This window comes from Helianthus annuus, chromosome 1 (genome assembly GCF_002127325.2).
Source record: "Helianthus annuus cultivar XRQ/B chromosome 1, HanXRQr2.0-SUNRISE, whole genome shotgun sequence".
Lineage (NCBI taxonomy): Eukaryota > Viridiplantae > Streptophyta > Magnoliopsida > Asterales > Asteraceae > Helianthus > Helianthus annuus.
The window spans coordinates 50,211,521-50,238,318 of NC_035433.2; the positions used below are offsets into that span (position 1 = coordinate 50,211,521).

The 26,798-nt window shown below is 35.4% G+C and overlaps 1 protein-coding gene across 1 annotated transcript; it reads right to left on the reverse strand.

Moving 5' to 3' along the window:
• Positions 1 to 3,286: 3,286 nt before the first annotated feature.
• On the reverse strand, positions 3,287 to 8,238 carry LOC110866236 (stomatal closure-related actin-binding protein 2). The gene is made up of 13 exons (XM_022115493.2): positions 8,096 to 8,238; positions 6,911 to 7,219; positions 6,240 to 6,368; positions 6,018 to 6,110; positions 5,777 to 5,917; positions 5,572 to 5,640; positions 5,411 to 5,494; positions 5,057 to 5,237; positions 4,669 to 4,785; positions 4,507 to 4,565; positions 4,190 to 4,327; positions 3,758 to 3,907; positions 3,287 to 3,622 (listed from the first exon to the last, which is right to left on the reverse strand). The coding sequence occupies exons 2-13, from the start codon at positions 7,193 to 7,195 to the stop codon at positions 3,575 to 3,577; spliced, it is 1,494 nt and encodes a 497-aa protein (XP_021971185.1). The 5' UTR covers positions 7,196 to 7,219; positions 8,096 to 8,238; the 3' UTR covers positions 3,287 to 3,574.
• Between the last annotated feature and the right edge of the window lie 18,560 nt (positions 8,239 to 26,798).

The window sequence follows — 26,798 nt, forward strand, 5'->3', positions numbered from 1 at the left end:
GTGTAAGTTGAAGAAGAGTTTGTATGGTCTGAAACAAGCGCCCAGACAATGGTATTTGAAGTTTGATAACTTCACGGGAAGAGTCGGATACAAGAGATGTGACAATGACCATTGTTGTTACATCAAGAGGTTTAAGGGTTCTTATATCATTCTACTATTATATGTGGATGATATGTTGATTGCAGGTTCAGACATGACAGAGATCAAGAAGCTGAAGAAGCAGATGTCTGAAGAGTTTGAGATGAAAGACTTGGGAGCTGCAAACCAAATACTCGGGATGAGTATTTTCAGAAACAAAGAAGATGGTTCTTTGACACTCTCTCAAGAGAAGTACATTGAGAAAGTGTTAGAAAGATTCAGCCTTAAAGATGCCAAGATTCGAAGCACGCCTTTGGGAAGTCACTTTAAGCTTTCTAAAGTTCAGTCACCCAGATCAGATGAAGACAAAGCAGAAATGGCTAAAGTTCCGTATGCATCGTCAGTTGGTAGCCTCATGTATGCAATGGTATGCACGAGACCAGATATAGCTCATGCAGTGGGAGTTGTTAGTCGGTTTATGTCCAATCCAGGGAGAGAACATTGGGAAGCAGTTAAATGGCTGTTAAGATATTTGAAGGGGACTTCAAAAGTGGCATTACAGGATTAAGGGGAAAAAGGTTATTCTGAAGGGTTTTGCAGATGCTGACCTTGGTGGTTGTAAAGAATCTTACAAAAGCACCACCGGATATGTCTTTACAGTGGGAGGCACTGCAGTAAGCTGGATGTCCAGACTGCAGAAAAGTGTTGCCCTTTCAACCACAGAAGCAGAGTATATGGCATTGGCAGTTGCTGAAGCAAGCAAAGAGCTTATATGGTTGAAGAATTTTCTCAAAGAGCTCGGCAAGGAACAAGTTGATTGTGCATTGTTTTGTGACAATCAAAATGCAATTCATCTTGCAAAGAATCCTGTCTTCCATTCGAAGACAAAGCACATACAGCTGAGATATCACTTCATCAGAGAGCAAGTTAGTGAAGGCACTCTGAAGTTGAAGAAGATCAAAGGAAGTGAAAATCCATCTGATATGTTGACTAAGGTTGTCACCTTAGAGAAGTTGAAGCTTTGCATAGCTTCAACTGGCCTTCAGGTTAATTGAAGAGAAGGTCGGGTAACTAGGAATGTGAAGAAGATCAAAGTTATTACAGAGATACTGATGCACAGTTGAAGCACAGGTGAAGATTATTCCGTGGCTTCAAGTGGGAGATTGTTGAGTGTGAAGGCCACTTGATCAAGTGAAGATTAGAAAATCCTTTCTTATCAAAAGGATAAGAGGATAAGGGGACATGGGTCTGTGACCCATTATTCACGGATCTTGTTTTCTTCACTTTCCTCTTTCTTCAATCTTATATATTTGAGATTGTTATGTATCTGTAAATTGTACCAAGCTTAACTAATACAAATACTCCTAGTTACCGAGAGGGGATGTAGGTCAGAATCGACCGAACCACTATAAAATCTTTGTGTTCTTCAACAGAAAAGTGTGTGTGCGTGTGAGTTCTGTGTTCGTGTGTGTACTCTGATCCTAACAAGTTCTCATTGACCAAACTACCCATACAAGTGTAGGGTGTATGATCTGGAAAATAGCGGTAACACGTTTGCATTGTATCCAAAACATCAGTTGGTTGTAAGGCCCTTAGCGCTAATAAATGACTGCCAGAAGCTGAACCAGATGTCCAGATGTAGAAATTCCTTCAGTATTATCAAAATAATTACGTATCCAATCTTAAAGGTGCGTTCATAGTAGACATTACAGGATTATTTGGTGTTGAAGGAGCAGAAACTACTGGTGGTATCTGCATGACAGACAATGCACTGTTTCTGCCTGAAAAACGAGTGGACAATGGGAGTCTACTAGAAAGTGGAACTCTAGAATTAATCATGATTATAATTATAAATTATAGATATATGTTTTGAGTCCAATTTATAACACTTGTACTTTTTATTTTGGACTCAAGTGGTTAAAAGCACTAAAACACACACAGGGACTCAAAGCGTTATAAAATAAGCGGTTAGGGACTCAGGGCGTTAAACTTTTTAATTTTGGACTCAACTAGTTAAAAGCACTAAAACACAAGGACTCAAAAAGTAATTTACTCTTACTCCTAATTGGATTGTATCCATATTGTTAGAAATAAAGTCATAATTAATACAAGTCTTTGCTTTTGAGTCGGATAAACACTGCAGCGTGCAGCAAAGATATAACCTCATAAATGGTAACATTGCTTGGGTCTGGGGCAGCACAAACAATTTAGGAGATCCAGGGGTAATCTCGGAAATCGGAATGGGATGATTGTATACGGCTACTAGACAGTCAAAACATTGGGCCAAACTCCGATGAATGGTTGTGGTATTCGGGCGACGCAGCTGAATTATATGGGGTGGGAGCCGTGCGAGACGAGCTGGATAAAATGCAAGTGATTCCAGAAACGAAGGCGTTAAAATGGGTAAGTTGGATCCCAAAGAAAGTCATCTACTTTATGTGGCGGGTCGTTCTAAACCGAATACCAACAAGGGAGGCACTTGCAAGACGAAATGTTACATTTCCAACAGTGTCACGTGTTCTATGCAATCTGGTACAGGAATCCGCAGACCACCTACTTGTGACGTGTCAATATGCGCAACAGATATGGGTGGCGATATCATTATGGACTAAAATACCCCTACCTAGGTACCTACTTAGCATGGTGGAACTGCTTGAATTCGCACAAAATCTGCAGCTTTTGGATAATAAAAAAAGGTGTTTTACATGATTATAGCAACCGCGTGTTGGTCGCTATGGAGGACGCGTAATGATTTGATTTTTCACAGCAGGCCCAAACAAATACGAAAGTTAATTGGAGAGATCAAGACACTATCATTCCTATGGATCAACTCAAGAGTTAAGAAACTGCAGCTGGAGTGGAAGATTTGGTGCAATTTTAAGGTGGTATGGTGACAAATATAGCTGCACCTTTTTTTGTGTATGGCTGTACCCTTTCTGTTTGGCTGTAGTGTTTGATTTTTTTCTTTATTGTATTTGTATTGTATACCAGTTGAACAACTTACTTGAGTAATGTTTCTAATAAATCGCCCTTTTTTCAAAAAAAAAGCTAAGTACATTCTGAAAAGTTGATGGTAATCGTTGTCAATTTCTTCGTTTTCGTTTACATCAATATTCAAAATAAAGAATCAATCGTTTGAGTTCGTTCAGTGTCCGATTAACCTACTAATGTCATGTTAGAATTAAAAGAAATTCGTCGGTCGAAAAAAAGCACAATAACATTCACTTTAGATAATAAATATTCACTTCAATCAAGACCTCATCGTTATATTGAAAATGCAAATATAAAAGAATTGTTACAACCAATGAACAGGCAAACCAAAACTATGCCTCTAAAGGATGCACAAATGATCAAATTAGTAGATAAAAAAATAAAATAAAAACCCAACTAAACACACCCAAAATAAAATAAAATAAACAACACACAAAATTACAAGTAAAAAAAATGAAATAATCAATCTCACTTTGGAAACATGGTTATACTTGCATTAGTGAAGTTAGAGAAGATAAAGTGATGCTTGATCATCTGGTCCAGCCAGCACAACCTGTCATTGTATAAAAGTTTATACTATTTTTGTGTAAATAAATGATTCATTAAGTTCTAACCCTATAAACGGGTTTGAAAAATAGCGCAAAAGGAAACGGGTTAAACGAGATTAATCAAGGAAGAAGCTACATACATTGCAATCAAGAGCGTATCTTCGGGCTAGAACAATGGCCGCGTTTCTTTCTTGTTCTGATTCAAACACTAATACAAAAGATTGCCCTTTTCTTGATTGCCAAAACAATGATTTAGCCGCTACATTCCCGCCACCTCTAAACCCACATAGCTGAAAATTTGGTCAAAAAAGTGTTGTAAGAACTCAATGCGATTATGTATTAACTTGGAGAAATTAAGAGCATCGAGATTGGACCCGTAAAGGATGAAATAAGAGTATTCTTATATGCCAATATTACCAAATATAATATTTAATGAATAATACGATATTGTCTTGAAAGAATAAAGACGATATGACGAAATTTAAAAGGGTAGATATGAAATATCTCCATTTTTACTTGATAGTCGATAAACTTTGATGTAGTTATTTTTAAACAAACAAAAGAAGTATTACCTGCATTGATGTAGAGGAATACGCGTCTCTAGCCTTTGTAATCCATCCTTTTGAAAGCTTCATTCTCATTTTTCCAACACGTAATATATGAGCAGAATGTGACGAATAATTCCGCCCATTCATTTGAGAAATCACCACCTGCAAATTTCAATACAAAAACTTTAATTTAATTTGTAAATGACCTAATAGCATATTGTCAAAAGATTCCCATATTGTCAAAGAGTACTTTTAAATTTGATTCATATTCAAACATCTTTTTACCAATTTATGTGTAGAATACAAAATTGGTCTTAATAATAAATTCCATATAAACATACACTGAATTCAGAATTTCCTTTTCGAGAAAGTGTCTCCACATAACTCTCCAGTTCAACAGCTGTTACAAAAAGAAGTATATATATTACAACAAATCTACTTAATTACCAAGATATAATAAAACATTTTATCTATATAAAAACGAGAAACAAAAAAGAACAAACCAGGTTGTACAGGACAAGATGTTGTAACCGTAGATTTTTGGCCACGTGATATAATATCAACTTGCAATATCCGTCCAACATCAAAGGGCTCAGGTGCATAAACTGATTTGTTGGCACCTGTTCAATATAAATTAGCCAAATAATGTTAGAAAATAAATATCATATAGGAGGTTTTTTGCATTAAAGATACAACTCAGATCAATTTTGAACCGTTCGATCTGGTCAACTCATTTCACCCCTTATAGATAAAGCATAACCCCAATTGATAAGTAAATGGGTCGAGATAGCCACACGTATTCTTGACAAATACAAGATAAGATAAAAAATACATATATTTCCACGGAAATTAGTTGCATGCGGATTATGTAAATAATAAATTATTGAGTACCTGAAATAAGCTCCCTTCTGCTACATTGTGATGATAAACGGTACCACTGAATTGAACATTTTGAGAGCTCCATTGCTTCTTCTGAACGTGGTTGAAGTCGTAAAATTGAGCCCAAACTTCCAGAACCTTCTAGAATATGTAAGCTTAATTTGTTATCCTCAACCAATTTCTTCAGCATTAGCTGCATTTAGATTATGATTTAAGTAGTTATGTGGATGTAACATAAGCAAAAAGCATTACGTTTGAAATAAAATTACATATAATTGGTGTTGCGATTTTTGGATGGAAGGAATTGTAGATTTATATTATATTAAATTATTTGTTTTCAGATTTATTATTTTATGTAACATATACCTCTTGCTGAAGCTTTACTGAGAATGCAGACTTCTCTTGGATTTGTAGTCTCAACGCTCGAAGCTCGTGTTCCATATCCATCACCTATAAGACAAAGGCACACAGAAATAGGTTTTTTAAACTATAAATAAACTAAACAAGCACAAAAAATTAACAAATACCTTACAGGGGTGATGCAATAACCTGATTCTTCTAGCCTGCTGGATTTCCTCCACCATCTCCTCCATTTCCTGGCAATAAGTCGGTCAAATAGTCAAACATAATAAGAATGCACTCTACCCGTAATTATATGTGAAATTTAATTATTAAAAAGTGTAATGTATATTAATAGTCGGGTACATTTTTATGTCATAAATTTTACGTTACCTGTATTCCTGATGTTAGTGATATTCTTTCTTGCTCCTCAAGAGCCTCGCCGATTCTTCTCACTACCGCTTTTGCACTTTCGATTTCCGCACAAGCAAAAGATCTTTCTTGGTTTACCAGTTTTTTAGCATCTTCAGAAGCCTGCATATAAATAATATAATTATTATCCCGGGTAACCTTTTCGTACATTATCCCTAAAAAGAATTAATTTCTATTGGTGAAAGTGATTGAAATGAATCACCTGTTTGAGGAAGGTTGCAAGTTTCTTCACTTCGAATTTCTCTTGTATCAGCTCCCCTTCATTTTGAGTTAACTTTACTGCCAATGCTTCCACCTAAAACAACGCATCCGCCATAAACCAAAACAAATTAATACTTAACATTTTTTATTTTACCTTTATCATCAAGTCACTGAAGAAAACTTATAATAATGACAATGATAAAAATAATAATTAAGGGTATACCATAGAGATAGCTTTTTCGACGTCGTCCTTATTGAGACCAGCTAATCGCCCTCTTAAATGTTCCAAAGCATCTCTAAGCTTCTTCAAAAGCACATGACCCTCTAAGGAAGCAACCTCTCTCAGTTTAGCCTACATATAGTAACATAATGCAATGCAATCTATGTTAAGAAATTCAACGGCAACATTATTTTGATTAGTTTCATGTATACCCTTTTAAATTACTAAAAACATTATAATTTACCATTTCCACAGTAAACAAAATCAACGAACCGGAGTGTTATAAGTAACATGAACTATGGAATAGATATGTATGATATTTTTAGTGTCTTCAAAGCGTAAATACGATATCATGAATTTTAATAGGATATATATCAAATTATACATGAAGTACTGAAATTCCCCCCAAAACAAGGATATATACATGAAATACTGAAATTCCCCCAAAATAAGGGCAATGACAGTTACCCATTCTATAGCAAATAAAATATCTTCAGTAACTATAGGAATTTGTTTTACTAAATAAACCAATATAAAAACATTATTATTGTGAATGATCTAAATACATACTGTTCCTTTTCGTTTATTCAGTAGAATTTATTGTTATAAGTAGCTGATTTAATTTTATTCACAAAAGTGAATTTTAATTTTGAGCAAAATAATATTAGCTATACCTCATTAGACAGTTTAGCTGCAGCAGACAAATTCTTGTCAAATTTACTGGCCAAGTCACGAACGGAGAGGCGTTTATGTTGATCGGATAATTGTTGGGTTTCTTGTGCCACAATGTCTTTTAATGGTGGTCCCTTATTCTCCACGGTTGCTTCATCGAGAATCTGGTTGTCGGGCCCTAATTTATATTTGGGGAATTTATTTGATTTGAAACTCACATCTGCTGATACGGACAAAACAGCTTGCATTTCCATCTCATCGAAAACTTCAGGGCTCACTTTTGTCATTCTTCCAGTTATACGTTCTACAAACTAAAAGCAATATGATATTATGATTACTAGATGTTAGTATAATTCATCGTATTTCTACGAGGAAAGTCGATTTTAAAACTAATACATAGAATCTCAATCCTCTGGTTTACAGTTAACAAATATTCTCCAAATAATAAGCCCATGATTTTACTTTTGACTTTTGAGAGTCAAACGGGTCTCTTTTTCGTTACAATTCATAAACAATTGAGTAAATTCAAGCAAGAAAATGACAGTATCAGTTAGTTATGGAAAAAATATTTACAAAACAGAAACATTATCTAGTAATAAAGCATTAAAACCTCAAAATTTCATATTTTGACTTTTAAAAAGTCAAAATTGGACTTCTTTGTTGACAATGGAGCACCAAAGTTGTAGCAGGATAGCAGATCTACTTAAACTTTAAAGTTTTAACAAACTTGTTCAAAACATACAAAATAATATTGGCATAAAAAGATGAACAAGAAACCCAAAACATATAAAATAATATGAAAAAATAATACTATAAATAAAAGAAGAAATTAATAAACAAACAAACATCCATGAACATGAAATAGTAGAATTTAAGCGTACCGAAAACGAAATCCAAAACTAGGTTACAAGAGGCCTAAATTCATTCATTGTTAAACAAAATATCCCAAATTTAAATGTATTTTATAAAAATGTTGACGTAACCAAAGCACTTTTTCAACTGCATTACAACAACTACACCAACCATAGAGAAAAAATCCAGATAAACCAACTACACACGCGATCAGCGAAGAGAATGAAGTAATATTTTAATAAAATGAAGATAATGATGAAGGATTTGAAGCATTACTTACAGGTATGAAACCCTAAATTGGAAAGAAGAATAAGAAGAGATGTGTGAGTACTTACAGTGAACACATGGTGGTTGTAGAGAGAGAGAGAGAGAGAGAGAGAGAGAGAGAGGGGAATGATTTGAAGGAGTGATGGTTGTCTAGGAAGAAGAAGAATCCTAAAGAGGAAGATGTCTGTAAATATTATATATGCTTTTTAAAAAGCACACAACAATAATAATATAACTCTAAAGAAAAAGGTGCCCCTGCCCTGCCCCTTGGTCCACACTACCCTAAACTCTTATTTTTACCAAAGTAAAATAGTAATGTATATTTCATGTAACTTTTCTAAAATTAACTATAACTTATGAGTTAAATGTCATTTTAGTACTTCTGGTTTAGATTATTTTGATAGTTTAGTCTAAAGGTTTCATTTTTTGTTTGTGGGTCTAAAAAGATTTCACTATTGCCATTTTAATCCACTGGGTTAACTTCATCCATTATTTTTGTTAACGAGAAGAGCGATTCGGTCATTTTATATGGCTGAATTGCCCTTCTAGTTAACAAAATTACATATAAAATGACGAATTGCCCTTCTGGTTAACACAAAAAATGGATGAAGTTAACCCAGTGGACTAAAATGGCAACGGTGAAACCTTTTTGGACCCACAGGAGAAAAATGAAACATTTGGACTAAACTAGTAAAATGATCCAAACCACAGGGACTAAAATGACATTTAACTCCTTATAGTATATCAAATAGTTTTATTTATAACACTTAATATGAGTTTCTTACTATATGAACAAGTGTTTCAATTACATGTTTAGGAGATCCTATATGGGTAATGAACATGAGAAATATTGAGCTCATAAGACCGATTTTAAATATAATCGACGTATATTGTGTATGTTGGTTGTGGATGAGGAAATTTTGTGGTCGAGCGTGTTTGGGTGTGGGTAATCATAGTATGGGTGACGAAATCTATACACGGGAAAATAAAAATAAAAATTTAAGCATCCTATGGCAAAACAAACAATATTAATTGCTATTGCGAGGGACAAAATATTACACCGATAATCCGGCTGAAAGGTTTTGGTTCCTTCGTTGGACCATTGTACCTTTTATGTCTCTTTCTCCATAATGGCTTTTATATAACAAATACAAAACCCTAAACTTGTTGTAAAATATGAAATTATTACTAAAATCAATTTCCCCTACAACTTTAATTTATAAGTCGACAGTGAGGGTCTGAAACGACAGTAGGGGTCTGAAAGTGACTCTTTATTTGAGGTGGAGAAGAACAAAAGGGTATAAATGTCTGAAAGTGACTCTTTAGTTGAGATGGTGAAGAACAAAAGCTATAAATGTTGTACATTTAATGATGTAATTTTTTTTAGATAAATCTACGCTTACCAAAAGGTTATAGTCTATCGGTGCTAAAGTGTTCAAAATGTGTTTTAACTTGTGAGGTTAAGAATTCTAGTCCTATAATGGACAAAAGGTGTAGGTTTTAAGCCTAAACTTCGCTGGTGGATATGTAAGTAACATTTTCTAAAGTAAAAGGTGAACATATATTATTTATATATTATCACATAGGGTAGGGTTCTAGCGTGAACCTAATCCCATACGTGAACTAATCTGGACCATTGATTTCCTTTTTAGTTGTTAAGGGTATGATTGTAATTATATAAAAAATTAGATTTAAATCATTATTTTAATAACTGAATTAAGTTACATCTTTCCTATTTTAAATTTATTATCCACATTATCTTTTATTTCATTTTTATTTTTTAGATTTTACCACCAGAATTCAGATTATGATTTTTAAGATTCACGTAACCTTCATATTTCAACGGTATACACATGTGTACTTTGATATGAATTGAATAGTACACATGTGTACTCAGCATGGTACATATGTGTAATTAGCTACATATGTAAGTATATATAGAAAACCCACTTTAATTTAGAAAACCCGGGAAACTCAAAGCTCCCGATGTTTTTTTTTCTTGAAAAAATTTACACATGTTATATACATGTTTTTAAGGGTTTTGGGCAAAAAAAATCAGACAAGCGCCGAGTAGATATTTTTAAAAAAAATAAACAAGTTTTGGTGTAACACATGTTACAAATATGTCAGATGAATGTAACATGTGTACACCAAAACTTGTTTATTTTTTTTTAAATATCTACTCGGCGCTTTTTTTATTTTTTTTTTGCCCAAAACCCTTAAAAACATGTATATAACATGTGTAAATTTTTTCAAGAAAAAAAAAACATCGGGAGCTTTGAGTTTCCCGGGTTTTCTAAATTAAAGTGGGTTTTCTATACATCCTTCCCCTATTAGCTACATAATACATACATATAAACAAAACTTGTAAACCTATTTTATATTAAGCAAATAACAATTTCCATAATGTTTGCCAAACCAAAAAAAACATACAATTACAAGTTCCAGTTTCGTGAAAACAATAAACTCAACATAATCGGAAAAATAAAAAGGACATAGTCTTTTACAACTATTCGCCGCGTTGTATGCTGAATCATCCTTATCGACCAAGCAAAAAACATACGTGAATCATCCTTATCGACCTCATACGTGAATCATCCTTATCGACCTTCCATCTCCACTTTCCTCGTTTATGACGTCTCCTATAATAACACAAAAAACTCAGCAATTAGTACTTTGCATAATTCACAAGTGTACATCAACAACTTTACACATTCAATACACAAAAAAAATATGAGATATCACAAAAACAGACGCTATACACATGTGTACATCGCATTAAAAACATAGCAAAACCAGAATACACATGTGTACAGCGCCTTAAAAACAAAGCAAAAATCAGAATACACATGTGTACAACGGCTTAAAACCAAAGCAAAAATCAGAATACACATGTGTACAGCGCCTTAAAAACAACCAAAATCAGAATACATATGTGTACATCGCCTTAAAGCAGTGAAAAAACTAATGACACATCTAATAATGACGGTGTATAGTTATAGTCCATTCAAATAACACATCAAAACTGTAGTTCTAGTTAGAAATAGACTAGTACCTGAATTTCATGCTCGATGTAGTATAGTTCCCAACAGGCATTGCAACCTTAATGTTTCGACTTGAAAAGAAACTGAAATCATTACAACCCTGCAACAAATGAAAGTTGATATTAGTGTCTGAGTAATTTTGAGGACGATAACTGTAGCGCATCAAGGGTGTGTCTGGAAAATGCCATGAGAAAAGGCTCAGGAGGTATACAAAGGTTCTAGAACATGTATTTTACCGTTGACCCCATTTGGTATTTTGCGAAAATCATCAATTCCAAAAGACTTCTGTGTAGAATTGAAAGTGCAGTGATCTGTTCCTACAAGCTAGAAAAATAGAACACAAGTTTAACCACAGAGAAATAGGGTTCAAAATAAAATATATGTTCTCCTTTTGGTAGGGTCAATATGTGTGCGTGTGTAACAGGTCCTTTATGTGGTGTAATTTAAATCCAATATTCCTTTTGGTAGGGTCAAACTGGATCAGAGATCACAGTTGTCACTAACAAGAGTCTGGCGATTCAAATGTATCAGAAGGCCAGCCAGTTGGTTGCTAAATAAATTAGACGGCAGAAACAAAGCGACTAACGCATAATTTCACGACCTAATATCAAATTGTACCTTTAAAACCAGAATCTTCGAAATCGGATTCATAAAAGCCGAGTCAGCAGTAATCGGCCTACGTAGTGGTTGCATTGGCATGTTCATGTCAATGATCACCACACTATTTTGCGGCGACGTTTCACGAACACATATAAACTTATCCGACACCATCGTTACATTCGTAAACGTAATAAACTGCGGATTAATCCCTATGTTCGGCAACTGCAACATCACAACACTCAAAATCAAATCCATAACCACATATAACTAGATCACTATCCAGCACACTGTAACACCCAGTTTAAAGTACTAGATTTAATAACATAGAACCTTACACTTGATGCCAAAAATTTAGAGTTTACAAAATCTTTTAATATTCTAGACCATAACTAGACACATCATACATGTATTGTTCTTAGGAAATCATAATCAAACGATAACTACAATTGTTTACATAGTTTTTAAAACAAAAGATCATGTGCGGAAGCGTTTGTTAAAGTGTTCGGTTCGGATTCATATGCCTGATCATCACCCTTCTGCTAGAAAACCTGAAAAACTGAGCATTTTAACCCAATGTTAGTATCATGGTTCTTGACCAATGAAATAAATGAAAAGGTGTGTTAAAACCACCTAGAGAAATCGAGAATTATGAAATTACAAGCAAGTAGGAAGAAACGGGAGGTTAAACGGGTAAACGGTTTAAAAGTTACGCAAGCTTTAGCGTTTTCGGACTATGAATACGATTCTGCAGCAAATTGACATTTCTGGGGGCCGTCGCCGACGCCCCTATGGCCGTCGCCGACGCCCCTTGCATTTATCCATTTCACCCGACGCCTTATTTTACTGCCTACGCGAAGCTGGCCGACGCAAGGTGGCGCACGGTCGTGCACCTAATCGCACGGTCGTGCGTTTCCGAGCAAACCAGTGCACTGGCTGGTGCACTGCCAGTGCCCCCACGTCGTAGGGACTGCACGGTCGTGCCGTTGGGTGCATGACCGTGCATCAGCTGCCAGTTCAGGAATTCATGTTTATCAACTTTACAACTTAAACATGCTTACCAAATTCGGATCCTTAACTCCTGTATGAAGAGTTAAATCTTCGCAACAAGTTTAGCGCATCCAACTTACAACTTATACAATAATTATAACCGTGCTTTATAATGATATCTAACTTCATGCTAAACACCAAAACTTGTTTTGACCCGTTTGGGTACTAAATAAGGCACCTTACGGACGCCCAATTTCCATGTTTATTACTTGTTTAAGACTTTAGCCGAGTTCATACCATAAGGGTAACTCTCGATCATCGTGTTTGAATAATGAGATGAAACTTAATAACAAATATAATGTAATGAAACGATAAATTTCATACCTTTAAAGCGCGCCTTTTCCCCATGAATTCCCTCCGGCTTGTCCGCTTGATGATCCGGACTCTTTGCCTAATAAATTCAATTTTTAACTTGTTTAGAATTCTTTTCACGACCATAATCACATCATTTATAAGACATGGTCAAATTCTGCGTTTTCATCAAATTTAGCATAAAAACCCCACTTAGGCATTTCAACAAACACCTAACGGGTCAGATTTTCCTACCATCATTTCCAAGTTCATGACTTGCAATTAAACCTCAAATTTCACTTTAATTAGTAAACCTTGCACACATCTTAGCATCAATATCACAGGAATTACCTCCTATAATGAAATTTATACTAGAATTATCATTCAAATCCTAGTGTTCATCATCATCTTATAAAACCCATAACCTAGCTTCCATGGATTCATGGAATTTCCTGAATTTGGGCACAAATTCACATGTAGTTGTCTAGGTTTTACTCCTAGACACTATATCATCATTAATCTAACTAAATTACTATCATGCATCAACAAATTTCAGATTGCTTAAATTCATGACGATTTCAAGTAGAGAATTCTCATCAAATTTTACATACCTATTAATCCTCTTGCGATGAGGATCACTAATTCGTGTTCAAGACTTGATTTAGGGCTGATTTGAGGCTTCAATTTAGAGATTTGCTTGAAGTTAGGGTTTGGAAATGGGGGATGTCGCCCCTGCTTGTTCTTTGATCGACCAAGACCCCTAAATGGGGTGTTTGGTTTTGATTTTGTTACTATTAGTAATACAAGTTTCATTTTTAACAATTTTGGTCCCTCCACTTTTGTTTAACACTTAGTTTTGGTTATTTAACCCTATTCAAGTTGTTGTTAGCCTTGTATTTAACTAGGTTAGATTTTTCCTAGTTAACTAGTTCTTGTTTATTTACTCTTTGAATTTTCTAATATAAGGATTTATATTTTCGGGGTGTTACACACACTTCCACAGAACACATCAATCATTTCATTCAATCATTCCACAGATCTGAAATAATTGAATATAAATAGCAATTAGACAGCAAGTAGTGATAGTATTCACTTAACATATTTTTTTAAGTTAAAAACAGAATCCAACAAAATTCTAGAAAAAAAAACAACTAAGAGCACTGATTGCTTAACGTAACGTGGTAGATATAGTGGCAATAAGAGATCCATTTTATACACAATTTGTGAATATAGGCCCATTATGTATTCACACAATTGACAAGATAACAAAATTACCTTCAAATCTGCAATCTCCTGCTCTCGTTTTGCAATGGTTACTATAAACGCAGCTTCCTTTTTCTTTGCCTTTTCTAGCCTTTTCTTTGCCGCCATGGTGACCGGAGAGAGATCAAACGACGGATCAGATGCGGTTATTCTGTTAGGGATTTGATTTGATACAAAACCAACAAAAATGCACAAACACAAAACACTAAATCTCCAAAAAACATACCGAGAGAAATCGAGAGATCCGGCTTTTTTTCTTCGATTCCGGCGATGCAGCGATCCGGCGATCCAGCGAACTTCACCTGTTGATCAGCGATCCGGCGATCCAGCGAACTTCACCTTTTGTTCGATTCGCATCTGAGAAACGAGACAACGAACTTCATCTGTTGATCAGAAAAACTAGGAGACGAGGAACAAAGTTTTCCGGTGATAAAACGATCCGGCGAACAACCCCTATCTTTTCTTCAATTATGGTGAAGGTGAGAGAGAAAATTGGATGTTGAAGAAAGTTTGAATATTGATTTGTGAGAGAGAACGGGATTTATGCAAATAATTTAAAATGGAAATTACAGATATATCCTTTTTCATTGAATTAAATGGAAAAAATTAACCACATATTTACTATCATGCCACTCACTTTGATCTCAAGATCATAAGAATCAAGGGCCCAGATCAGTTCACGCTGGAGAAAATGTTTACGTTTGAACCTAATCCTTATCACATATGTTTAAGTGTCCTTAATGGGATATTCTGATGTTAAGTGATGCGCTTTACAACCAAAAGATTAGATCTTTAAATCCTATCGTGTAACTAGTGCATTTATGAAACAATAAAACTAAAAATTGTGTAACTAGTGCATTTATGAAACAATAAAACTAAATTGTTACCGTATTAGGCCATGGGGAATGGGGCGTGGGTTGGGAGAAAACGCCCAAGCCACCATCCCGGGTGGGCTTGGGTTGGGGCATGGTCCTTGGGGCTTGGCTTTGAAGCCGGGCGTGGGGCGGGCTAGCAAGGTGACATGGCAGGTTCTCAATGGCCAAACCAAACTAGCCATTTCACATGCCCCCATGTGTTAACTCATGCCCCCAACCCAAGCCCCACCATACCCCATAGGCGTGGGTTTAAGTTTGTTTTCCACGTGTCAACTCATGCCCCAACCCAAGCCCCAACTCAAGCCCACCATACCCCACAGTCTTAGTTCAGCTTATTATTGTTTCACTGTTAATAAAAGAAAACCAGGTTTTAGCTTATATATAATTAGGTTATTGGTGGAAATAGAAGTTTTAAATCATTTTGTTGAGCTCGTATTAATTATTAATGTTACTTATCGAGTTATTTAAATATTATATGCATAGATTTATATGCCCAAGAGAATGAGGTCTAAGGGCATTCATAACAGAGGCCCTATTCTATATAATATAGAGAAAATAATAAAGAAAACAACAAAAACATCATCACATTGAAATCTTTATAATAGAGAAAAAATTTTAAAAATGTAAGTACACCTCTATATTTAGAGGGTTTATAATCAACCCTCTATATTGTTATTGTGAGTGTGTAGGAAAGTGAAAATAATAGAATAAGTTTTTGTGAGTAAGAAATAGCTAGAGATAGATAGTTAGATAAGAGATGTTTTTAAAAAAGTAAAAAAATCTAGAGAAAGATATGTTTTTATATAGACGGAGATAGAGACTCGACGTGAATGCTCTACTATATATGATTTAGATTCAATAAAATATGATTTGATAGCCCAAAGATCATATAACTCTACTCAAATCACTATCTATAATACACATTAATAATTGCATGCAAAAAAATATCTAATTAATTAATTTAGTTTAAGAAAATATCATTATATTTGTAATTGTACGAGTTGACGGCAACCCGCGCGTTGCGGCGGGATGTCGGTTATGAATGTTTTTAGTATATGATTATGAGAAATGAAAATGCAAAGCTTTTTTTTTTTCATTTTGTCCAATCTCTGATCTATAACACCACACAAAAGTGGTTTTCTTTAAAACATTCTTTTCTTGTAACATGAATATAGTAATACAGTAAGCTGTATATTTTGCCACATAAAAACAGTGTATGTATGTGTGAACTTTTTAATGGTTGTACGATCATATTAAGAATGAACTTTAATGAATAATGATATTTCCATTATTACACTTGAATTATTCATTAACACCTCAAATCAAACTATTCATGCAGCATGAAGAAACAAAAGTAGACCATGGCTATGATTGAATAAATTATAAGCAACACTATCTCTAAGGGGTTGTTTGGCAACATCTGAATGGTTAAGTGCTGAACCACTAAGAGATCTGAACTATTAAGTGCTGAACCATTAAGTGCTGAACCAGTAAGAGGTCTGAACCACTAAGAGCCTGTATAATGTTTAACCGTTCAGAGGCAAATATCTGACTAATTCAGATTAGAGGTCTTAACCATTCAGACTCTGTATAATGCTTAACCATTCAGAGCCAAATGTCTGAACCATTTAGACATCTGCTTGTGAAACAAACAGTCTGAACCATTAAGTGCTGAACCAGTAAGAGGTCTAAACCATTAAGAGTCTCATTAAGAGGTAAACAAAGAGTCTCTAACTTGCATCATTTATTGATTCACCCCTACCATTTTCGCCAACGACAATCTCATCATCAAATCAAACTTCAAATCCTCTTCCGTAGTTTAAATTTCACGAATTTTGGCGACCGTGTTTCCCTATGTGTCACCACACCCTCGAATTTTGGCGTCGGTGTTTTCTTTGGTCTCTATTCTATATTCGCCATTTCTGAAACAAAATTCGAGGCATGTATTTTAGAACACTAATATCGTACAACATTGATGCGAAATTCTAGAACACTAATTTCGATTCTAGGCATCAGTAGAGAACAATGCATTAGAGGATGAAATTAAAGGGACAATAAAAGCACTTTAGTTACCATATGAAAGTGAGAAAAATGAATTGCTCACTAAGTACAGTTTGCAACTGATCCCAGTCTCATATGACTGCCACAAAAGAAGAGAAGATTCGGAAACTCCAATAAAAAACCGCCTAGCGGTTGTCTTACGTAGGTGATGATGCACGCTTCGGTTCCCGTTTGTCAATCATGCTAATTCAAACACCTATTGTTCATTATTCTGTACATATTCCGAAATATTCTATGCCAATTAGAATCGTACTAACCAAAGAATTATTTGATGTATTCTGACTTGAATCAAGAAGAGCCCTTAATCATCTGATGAAACCGTCACATCATCGTTTGCAACCGCAACTTAGAAAACATAGAAAAAGAATTTCTCAGTTTACTGAAACAAATCAATCAAAATCTCTTAATCAAAATACTCAATTTGAAAGATTTACAAATCATCAAGATTCTTGAATGAAGATACCATGATTTAATGGATTCCTTGAATCCTTGTTTTATCATTTCAAAGACAACAATAATAATGAACAAATCGTAAAAGGAAAACCAATTGATCCTAACGTAAAAGAATGTTATAAAGTTGCACACCACACAATGAAAATGTAAAAGAATCGAAAAGATGAAATAATAATCAAAGCGTAAACCGTTAGAAATCATCTATAAGACAAAAAACCATTAAGGAATCACCGACGATCGATATCTTGCATTCCAAATAGGCCGCTTAGTTTGGAGATGATAACATATTATGCAAAAACAAACTTTCCCACCACATGATCATCGAATATATGTAATTAACAATTACTTTTCTGCCTTCAATCGAAATCTAAACTCCAACTTATATATATGTTTGTATTTATATACCAGGAGATTGGCAAAGTGATTCCATTCATCAGTATCAAAATAAAAATTTTACAAAGGAAACTGGGCACCGTTTTCGGTTTAGATTTTTAACGCATACTGGGGATGCAACATGAAATTCGGTTTAGATCTACATGTTAGTACTCATATAATTTATTTCTTATGTTCATCACCAAATAAACATAACTATTTAGAGGGAAATCAGGGAAAAAATGATATTGGTTGACAAAGAGGCGCTACAAACAACGAACCGATGTCATGAATTGTTTTCCTTTTAATCTATATACTATATACAAAACAACACGGCTCATGCTAATTTTATATATATAATATAGTATTTTAACCGACACGACTTTTAAGCGAAAGAGTATGACCCAAGTTGCTTTTTGTAGTTATAGGTAATATAATAATATATAATAAACAAATGAAAGAGTGTGAGTAAAATGAAATAAAGGGTGTGACTTTTAAACAAATAAGACATAACTTAAGTATACAATGAAAAGGTGTGAGTAAAATGAACTAAAAGGTGTGACTTTTAAACAAATGAGACATACCCTAAGTTGCTAATTGTATAAGGGTATAATATCCATCAAACCTACTTGGTGTATCACTGAATAAAACATTAAAATTTGAAGAGAACATACTATAATCATCATAACATATTTTTTTCAAGAAAATCATTAATTTACTATTTTTTTATAGCCATCGAATACACTTAGGGGTTGTTTGTTTATCTCTTAATGAGTCTCTTAATGGTTCAGACCTTTTACTGGTTCAGCACTTAATGGTTCAGATTGTTTGTTTCGTGAGCAGATGTCTGAATGGTTCAGACATTTGCCTCTGAATGGTTAAGTATTATACAGAGTCTGAATGGTCAAGACCTCTAATCTGAATTAATCAGACATTTGTCTCTGAAGGGTTAAACATTATACTGGCTTTTAATGGTTCAGACCACTTACTAATTCAGCACTTAATGGTTTAGACATATTACTGGTTTAACACTTAAGCATTCAGAAGTTTTCAAACTTTATACGTTTATGTAGACATAAAATCATAAAAAAATGTGATTTAGTTTTTTCTTCACAATTTTCTCGAATTCTCTGAAATTGCTACTAATGATGACGTGAAAGCAACTTGTGCTCGTATGTATTCTCATTTTATTTTTCTTTTAAATTTTATATAGTTCAATAGTTAATGTCAATAAATTTTTTTGTCCTTTTTACCGGATAATTAGCAGTCATTCCCCACCCTCTTTTGTCATCACCACTCAAAACATCACCACATATTGTCTCTGTTTTCCGAGTAAGCGATGTATCCGGTAACACGGGTTGTGTTCGGTATATTGGTAGGTTATTGTTAATTAAAAAAACAAACTTTAAAAAGTTTTTAAAAATATTAGGACCTTAACTATTAATGGTGTAGAAGATACACCTATCTATATTAGCCACGGTCCAATTAAGTATGAGTAAATTACGTTTTTGGTTCCTGTGGTTATATCACTTTTATTATATTAACCCAAAATAAGATTTTTTAACATATGTGCCTCATGGTCTCTATAACTAACTATTTTGGCCTTTGAGTCTAACCAAACCCTAAACTCTGGTTAATTATTAGTCACATGGCAGACACATGATGGGTATTATGGTAATTTCTCCTCCCCTTTTCCTGACACCTATTAAAAACAAATTTGGGAAATGGGTATTAATTTGTTTTTAATAGGTGTCACTAAATGTGGGAGGATAAATTACCATAATATCCATCATGTGTCTGCTATGTGACTAATAATTTACCAGAGTTTGTGGTTTGGTTAGACTCAGGGCCAAAATAGTTAGTTATAAAGACCATGGGGGCACATGTGTTAAAAAATCTTATTTTGGGCTAATATAGTAAAAGTGATATAACCACAGGGGCCAAAAACGTAATTTAGTAGGCACGGTCCAGTACATCCTGATCCATTCAAGGTCACTCCATTAACGGAAGTCCAACTGAATTTAAGACCCGAGTTACGTCATAAATTATATAAAAATATATATAATATATAGAGATCGCTTAGCCTTTGATGCTCCAAGTGGTTCCTTTTTTTGTAGACGTAAGTTGTAATGCAAATATACGAGATCATTTAGGGCATCTTTTAATTAAAAAAAAAACGGCCCGACCTTAACTAGACAAACCGCCGGCCCGACTGCCCAAATCCTGACCCGACCTCCGGGTCGATGTTGAAAGGGGTTAAATGCAAGAACCGGCCCGGTGATGCTTCCGGCTCCCGGCCAGATCGGTCCAGCCAGCCGGCCCGGTACGGGTTTAAAAACATTGGGTTCAACACATTTGCCTAGTAGAAAAAGGGATTTCATCCCCTCTTGAGAGACCCGCTCAATCGCTCATTCAAGGCCACTCTTGAGAATCTTCGAAAATCCAGGGTCGGATGAGTAGAAAAACAAAATATGATCCCTTAAAATATTTAAAAAATAAAATATATATTTTTTTTCAAATTATTTTGGCCCCGGGAAAGAGTGAGCCCTAGACGGCCCCGCCATACCTCTCCTCCGAGTCAGCCCTACGCTCATTGGTCTCTCTTTAATTTGAGTTATAGTGTTAAAATTTAAAGGAATAAAAATATATTTGTTAAAAGCTTTTGCCAACAAACTATGAACTATAAAAATTTAACAAAATGTGAAAATAAAATTAAAAACACAAAAAGAGTGATGATATTCTAAAAGAATTAGTTTGGTGCAATCTGGAAAGAATCACATGACTTGGTTTGCATGAAGTCTCTGTTAGGTCACGGTTGAAAACTATGCAGTCCATGAACCGTACCAATAAACACGCCAAGTCCGAAAAGGACAAAATCCTTGTTACTTTATTTAATTTAAGGTTATTTTATATTTGTGTGGAATTACATATTAAATTATTTTCATCTAACCATGGTTTGTAAGATTAAATATATTATGTTTAATATTTAATTTAGTAGCCATTATAATCATTTACATAATATAGATCAAAATATATAATAACCTATTATTATTAATTAGTTAGTAATTGTTGATAGACCATATTACCCTTATTAACTAATTAGGTTTCCTCCTGAGTGCTTATATAAGGAGAATTATGTGGAGGTCATTAGGTTACACACTTAATTAGAAAACCTAATCATAACATCATCATCATCGACCTCCTCTCCCATAACCGATTCCCTTGTCGGTTTTCATTGTCACCATCATCAGTTGGCACCCTAAGGAGGAACCAGATCACACTGACACATATGTCGAACACAATGGGATCATCTCTGACTGGATTCTCCACTGCACTGTATGCTGTAACAGGTGTGTTTTAATGTTTTTCCTCGTGTATAAACAAAACTGAACCAACATGTGGTATCAGAGCATATGTTGATTAGTCAGTTCTGTTTTGTATCCACGAGTCTAGAATAAAACTGGAAAACAGGATTTTAAAACCCTAAATAAATTTCGGTTTTTCATCCGAGACACCATCTCGGATCATATGTTTTATCCAATTATTACTGTTCTGAAATCATAATGTTTAAGAATTTGATTAAATGTTCAGTAAATTTCCAGATTTCGGATATAGGGTTTAAGGTTATTTTTTTAGGGCTCATCATGTTCTTAGTTAAAATTCGAAGTTTCCTTTATGATTTGGAAGATGATTTGAATTGTGGATTTTTTCCTAATTTTGATCTAATTTTATCTAATAAGTTTTTTCGAAATCTGTTAATAGGATAAACAGATTATGATTTTCGAAATTTTCTGATAAAATTAGATCAATGATAAAATAGGAAACTCTATCACAATTCCTAAGATTTTGATTTTTTCTGTTATGTTTTCACATTAACAGCTGTAACAACTTGAAGAACACATTACGGATCTGATCATTACGGATGATCATTCCGGATGAGCATTGTTCGCCCATTACGGATCAGCAACTGTCTGATCATTCCGGATGAACATTGTTCGCCCATTACGGATCAACAACTGACCATTTCGGATGAATCTCGGACTAAGCATTACCATCCGAAATCCATCACGGATCATCAAGAACTGACCATTTCGAATGAATCTCGAACTAAGTATCATCATCCGAAATCATCCGAAATAACTCGACTTACGCGTCTTGGACACATCCGAAATCATTCGAAATCATCCATTTCGAATAGTCCGAAATGTTTCGAAATTAGTCATTTCGGATGAATCCAAGACATGATTCATCCGAAATCATGAGTGTTCATAAAATTTGGCAGTTAATGTGAACTAAAATTTGGCTCGGGGCTCCGCCCCGAACCCCGTGCGGGGGCACGCTGTCCCCCTGCACCCCCCAGTGAACTCAGTTAATTAATCAGAATCAGATAATGCTTTACAAAACCAAAATGGCTTAACTTGAATGAGCTTTTGATGTATCATCTCTGCCCAAAGCTGACTTGATACATCTACTTATCATCCAAGTATTACGAAAGCTATGTTAAGTGTGCATCATAAACATGAATGTCTTAATATCTGGCCAAAGCTGATTTAATTCTTTCATAGATGGCATACTTAACAAGTGCATAACTAAAGTGATTGTCTCAATTTCTGGCCAAAGCTGATTTGTTACAACCACTTTGTACATATGCTTAAATGATTACACTTCTGGCCAAAGCTGATTTGTCTTCGTTTAAGTAGAATTTTAACTATGTCTATTATTTTGATGTTAGTAATAGACAATATCACAGCTTCATATTGTAAAATGGGCATTATTTATGCCTGCCTTAGTTTAACATGCCCTTAGATCACATTAGAACTTCTTCCTAAGTATCATAACTTGCTCATCTTATTTCCACTATCAGCACCAAATCAGGGGATTCCACTTTTGACTGGTGATAACTTTGCTGCATGGAAGGATGCCCTCATGCTTACACTTGGATTGCTGGATTTTGATTATGCTCTAAGAGAGAATAAGCCAGTGGACCTTACCACTCAGAGTACTGCTGCTGAGCATATAGTTCATGAAAAATGGACTAGGTGTAACCGCATGTCTCTCATGTTCATGAAGCAGTCCATCAGTAATGCAATCAGAGGAGCCATTCCTGATTCTGAAGATGCTAAAACCTACTTGGAACATGTGGAGGCGCAGTTCAAGGGGACGTCTAAATCACACGCTAGTACCTTTATCCTCAAGCTGGTGACAACTAAGTATGATGGGAGGAACGGCATTCGCGAGCACATCATGATGATGAATGACATGGCCAATAAGCAGAAGGGGCTGGAAATGGAAATCAGTGATGGTTTTCTCGTTCATTTCATCATCACTTCGCTTCCTTCGTCCTTTGAATCATTCAAGATCAGTTACAACACTCAGAAGGATAAATGGACGATGAGTGAGCTGGTCACCATGTGCGTACAGGAGGAAGAGCGTATGAGGATGGATCGCACTACCGATGTTGCTAACTTCACTACCTCCAACTCTAAGAAGCGGAAGAACAATCATCAGAGGAAGGATGCTTCTAAAGTCCAAAGGCCCAATCCTAATACAAGTGCACCTTCCAGCTCTAAGAACTCCTTAGGCAGAATCCGCTGCAAGTTTTGTAAAAAGGCAGGACATATGCAGAAGGAATGCCCTGACTTTGAGGAGTGGCTGGCTAAGAAAGGTAACGATTATTTTATGATACTTGAGTCTTATAATTTAAGTGTTCCTGCTAATTCTTGGTGGTTTGATTCTAGTTCTATGGTTCATGTTACCAATTCAACTCAGGGATTCCTTTCAATCCGGAAGCTGGAAAGAAACCAAAGAACGCTTAAGGTTGGGGATGATCGAGAATTAGAAGTGAAGGCCATTGGAACATTACAATTAGTTATGAAAACTGGTTTATGTATTAAACTTTATGATACCTTATATGTTCCTGAGGTAACTCGGAACCTTGTATCAAGACCAAAGTTAGACATGGACGGTTTTATTGTTTCCCATGGTCATCGCGAACTCTGTATCCTCTATGATTCTGTTCTTTATGGTACTGGTATTCTGGATGGTGGTCTCTATAGATTAGAACTAGATGATGGCTTTTCCAAATCTTTGTTGTCATATAACATTAATGAATCAATCACAAAGATGAAAGAGAAACGAGACTTAGAGACTTCATTCATGTTGTGGCATCAGCGTCTAGGCCACATCTCAAAAGAACGATTAAATCGTCTTGTAAAGGATGAAGTCTTACCTCCTCTCGATTTCTCTGATTTTGGAACATGTGTCAAATGTCTTAAAGGTAAAATGACATTAGCGAATAAGAAAGGTGCCACTAGGAGCTCTAATTTATTAGAACTCATTCACACTGACATTAGTGGTCCCTACCAAATCGCTGGCATAACAGGACATACTTCATTTATCACTTTTATTGACGATTATTCTCGTTACATGTACTTGTATCTTATTAAGGAGAAATCTGAATCTCTAACAACTTTTAAAGATTATAAGGCTGAAGTTGAAAAGCAATTAGATCGTCAGATTAAAGTTGTGAGATCAGATAGAGGCGGTGAATATTATCGAAGACATACTGATGTGGGTCAAGCTCTTGGTCCATTTTATGAGTTTTGTAAGGGCCAGGGAATTGTGAACCAATACACCATGCCTGGTACACCTCAGCAGAATGGTGTCGCTGAAAGAAGAAACCGTACCCTTATGAACATGGTGCGCAGTATGTTAGCCAACACCAATTTACCATTATTCCTCTGGACTGAAGCGCTAAAAGCAGCTGTTCATATACTCAATAGAGTTCCTTCTAAGTCTGTCCCTAAAACTCCTTATGAAATTTGGACAGGAAGGAAACCGAGTCTTAAATATATAAAAGTATGGGGTTGCATTGCTGAAGCAAAACTTTACAATCCTTTCCTAAGAAAACTTGACCCTAAGACAGTTACCTGTTTCTTTATCGAGTATCCTGATAATTCTAAGGGTTATCGTTTGTATTGTCCTTCTCATGTCACCCGTATTGTTGAAACCAAGCGTGCTGCGTTCCTGGAGGATTTCAAGGTCAGTGGGAGCAGTACCAACCCTTACGAAGAATTGCAAGAAGTACAAGACACGGGGGGGGGGGGAGACTCGTCGCTTACCATTACTCCGATTACTCCTCTTGTACCTAATGCAACTACTGCACCTGAAGCTACTGCACCAACTCCAAATTTACCTCTACAATCAGAACCTATTATACCTCATGACGAAGGCACATCAAACGCTCAAAACCAAGACAATGCTGAACCCGATAATCCACTCAGGAGGTCATCTAGGCAAAGAAGGCCTACTAATTGGGATGATTATGTTACCTACCTGACTGAAATGGATCCCGGAAAGCTCAATGATCCTATCTCTTATAATGAAGCCATAAGCAGTGATCAGTCTTCTAAATGGAATAAAGCAATGATTGATGAGCTTGAATCCATGAAGAAAAATGACGTTTGGGATTTGGTAGAATTACCCAACGGTGTCAAACCAGTAGGATGTAAATGGGTGTTCAAAACAAAACTGGATCCGAATGGGAACGTTGAACGCTACAAAGCGAGATTGGTTGCAAAGGGCTACACTCAGAAAGAGGGAATTGATTATCAAGAGACGTTTTCACCTGTCTCTCGTAAAGATTCATTAAGGATCGTCATGGCCCTAGTAGCTCATTTTGATTTAGAGCTGCATCAGATGGACGTTAAGACCGCTTTCCTTAACGGAGACTTAGACGAAGATGTTTACATGAAACAACCTGAAGGCTTTAAGCCTGAAGGTCAGGAGCATCTAGTGTGCAAGTTGAAGAAATCCATTTACGGGTTAAAACAAGCATCACGTCAATGGTACCTCAAGTTTGATGAAGTCATGAAGAAACAAGGTTTTATGAATAATCAATTGGATCAATGCACCTACCTCAAGATGAGTGGGAGCAACTTTACTATACTTGTCCTTTACGTAGATGATATTCTATTGGCAAGTAATAGTTTAGACATGTTGCATGAGTCGAAGCGGTTACTCTCGCATAACTTCGACATGAAGGATCTTGGAGATGCTTCTTACGTCATTGGCATCGAAATCCACCGAGATAGACACAAAGGGATCTTAGGATTGTCCTAGAAGGCTTACATAGATCATTTCCTTACACGGTATAACATGCAACAGTGCAAACCCTCCGTCGCTCCAGTAGTTAAAGGAGATGTTTTTGTAACACCCTGTGTTTTCAAATGTCAAAGTCAAAGTCAAAGTCTAAGTCAACTTTGACTTCTTTGACTATAATCAGTCTATTTTATGTTTTATTTGTATTATGTGGAGTAAGTGTTGTTAATCAGAATAAATCGAAGTAGCCGAATGTTTAATCGACGCGAACCGACTGTGAATAGTAGGAAGTAACAATGCGATAAAGTTAATCAATCAATAATCAAGCTAATCCAATCATCAATCGAACTCGAATCTCAAATTACGCGAACTTTGGTTGTTATTATACTTGTGTGTGTGCCTTATGTGTTACCTGTGCGTGCTTACTTTATGTTTTGTGTGGTATTCAATCGAATAAATCGAAACCCGAATCAAAACTTAAAACTCAAATCGAACGTAATCGAAGTCGAATTATGACGAATGGTAACGTAAGGATAGTGTGAAATATAGATGATTGAATGTTAGATATAGTGGTTGGGATTAAAAGTAATTTGAATAGGAAACTCTATCGTATTCGTATCATCTTCAATCGAAATCGAAATATCGAAAACCGTCGCACCGAATAC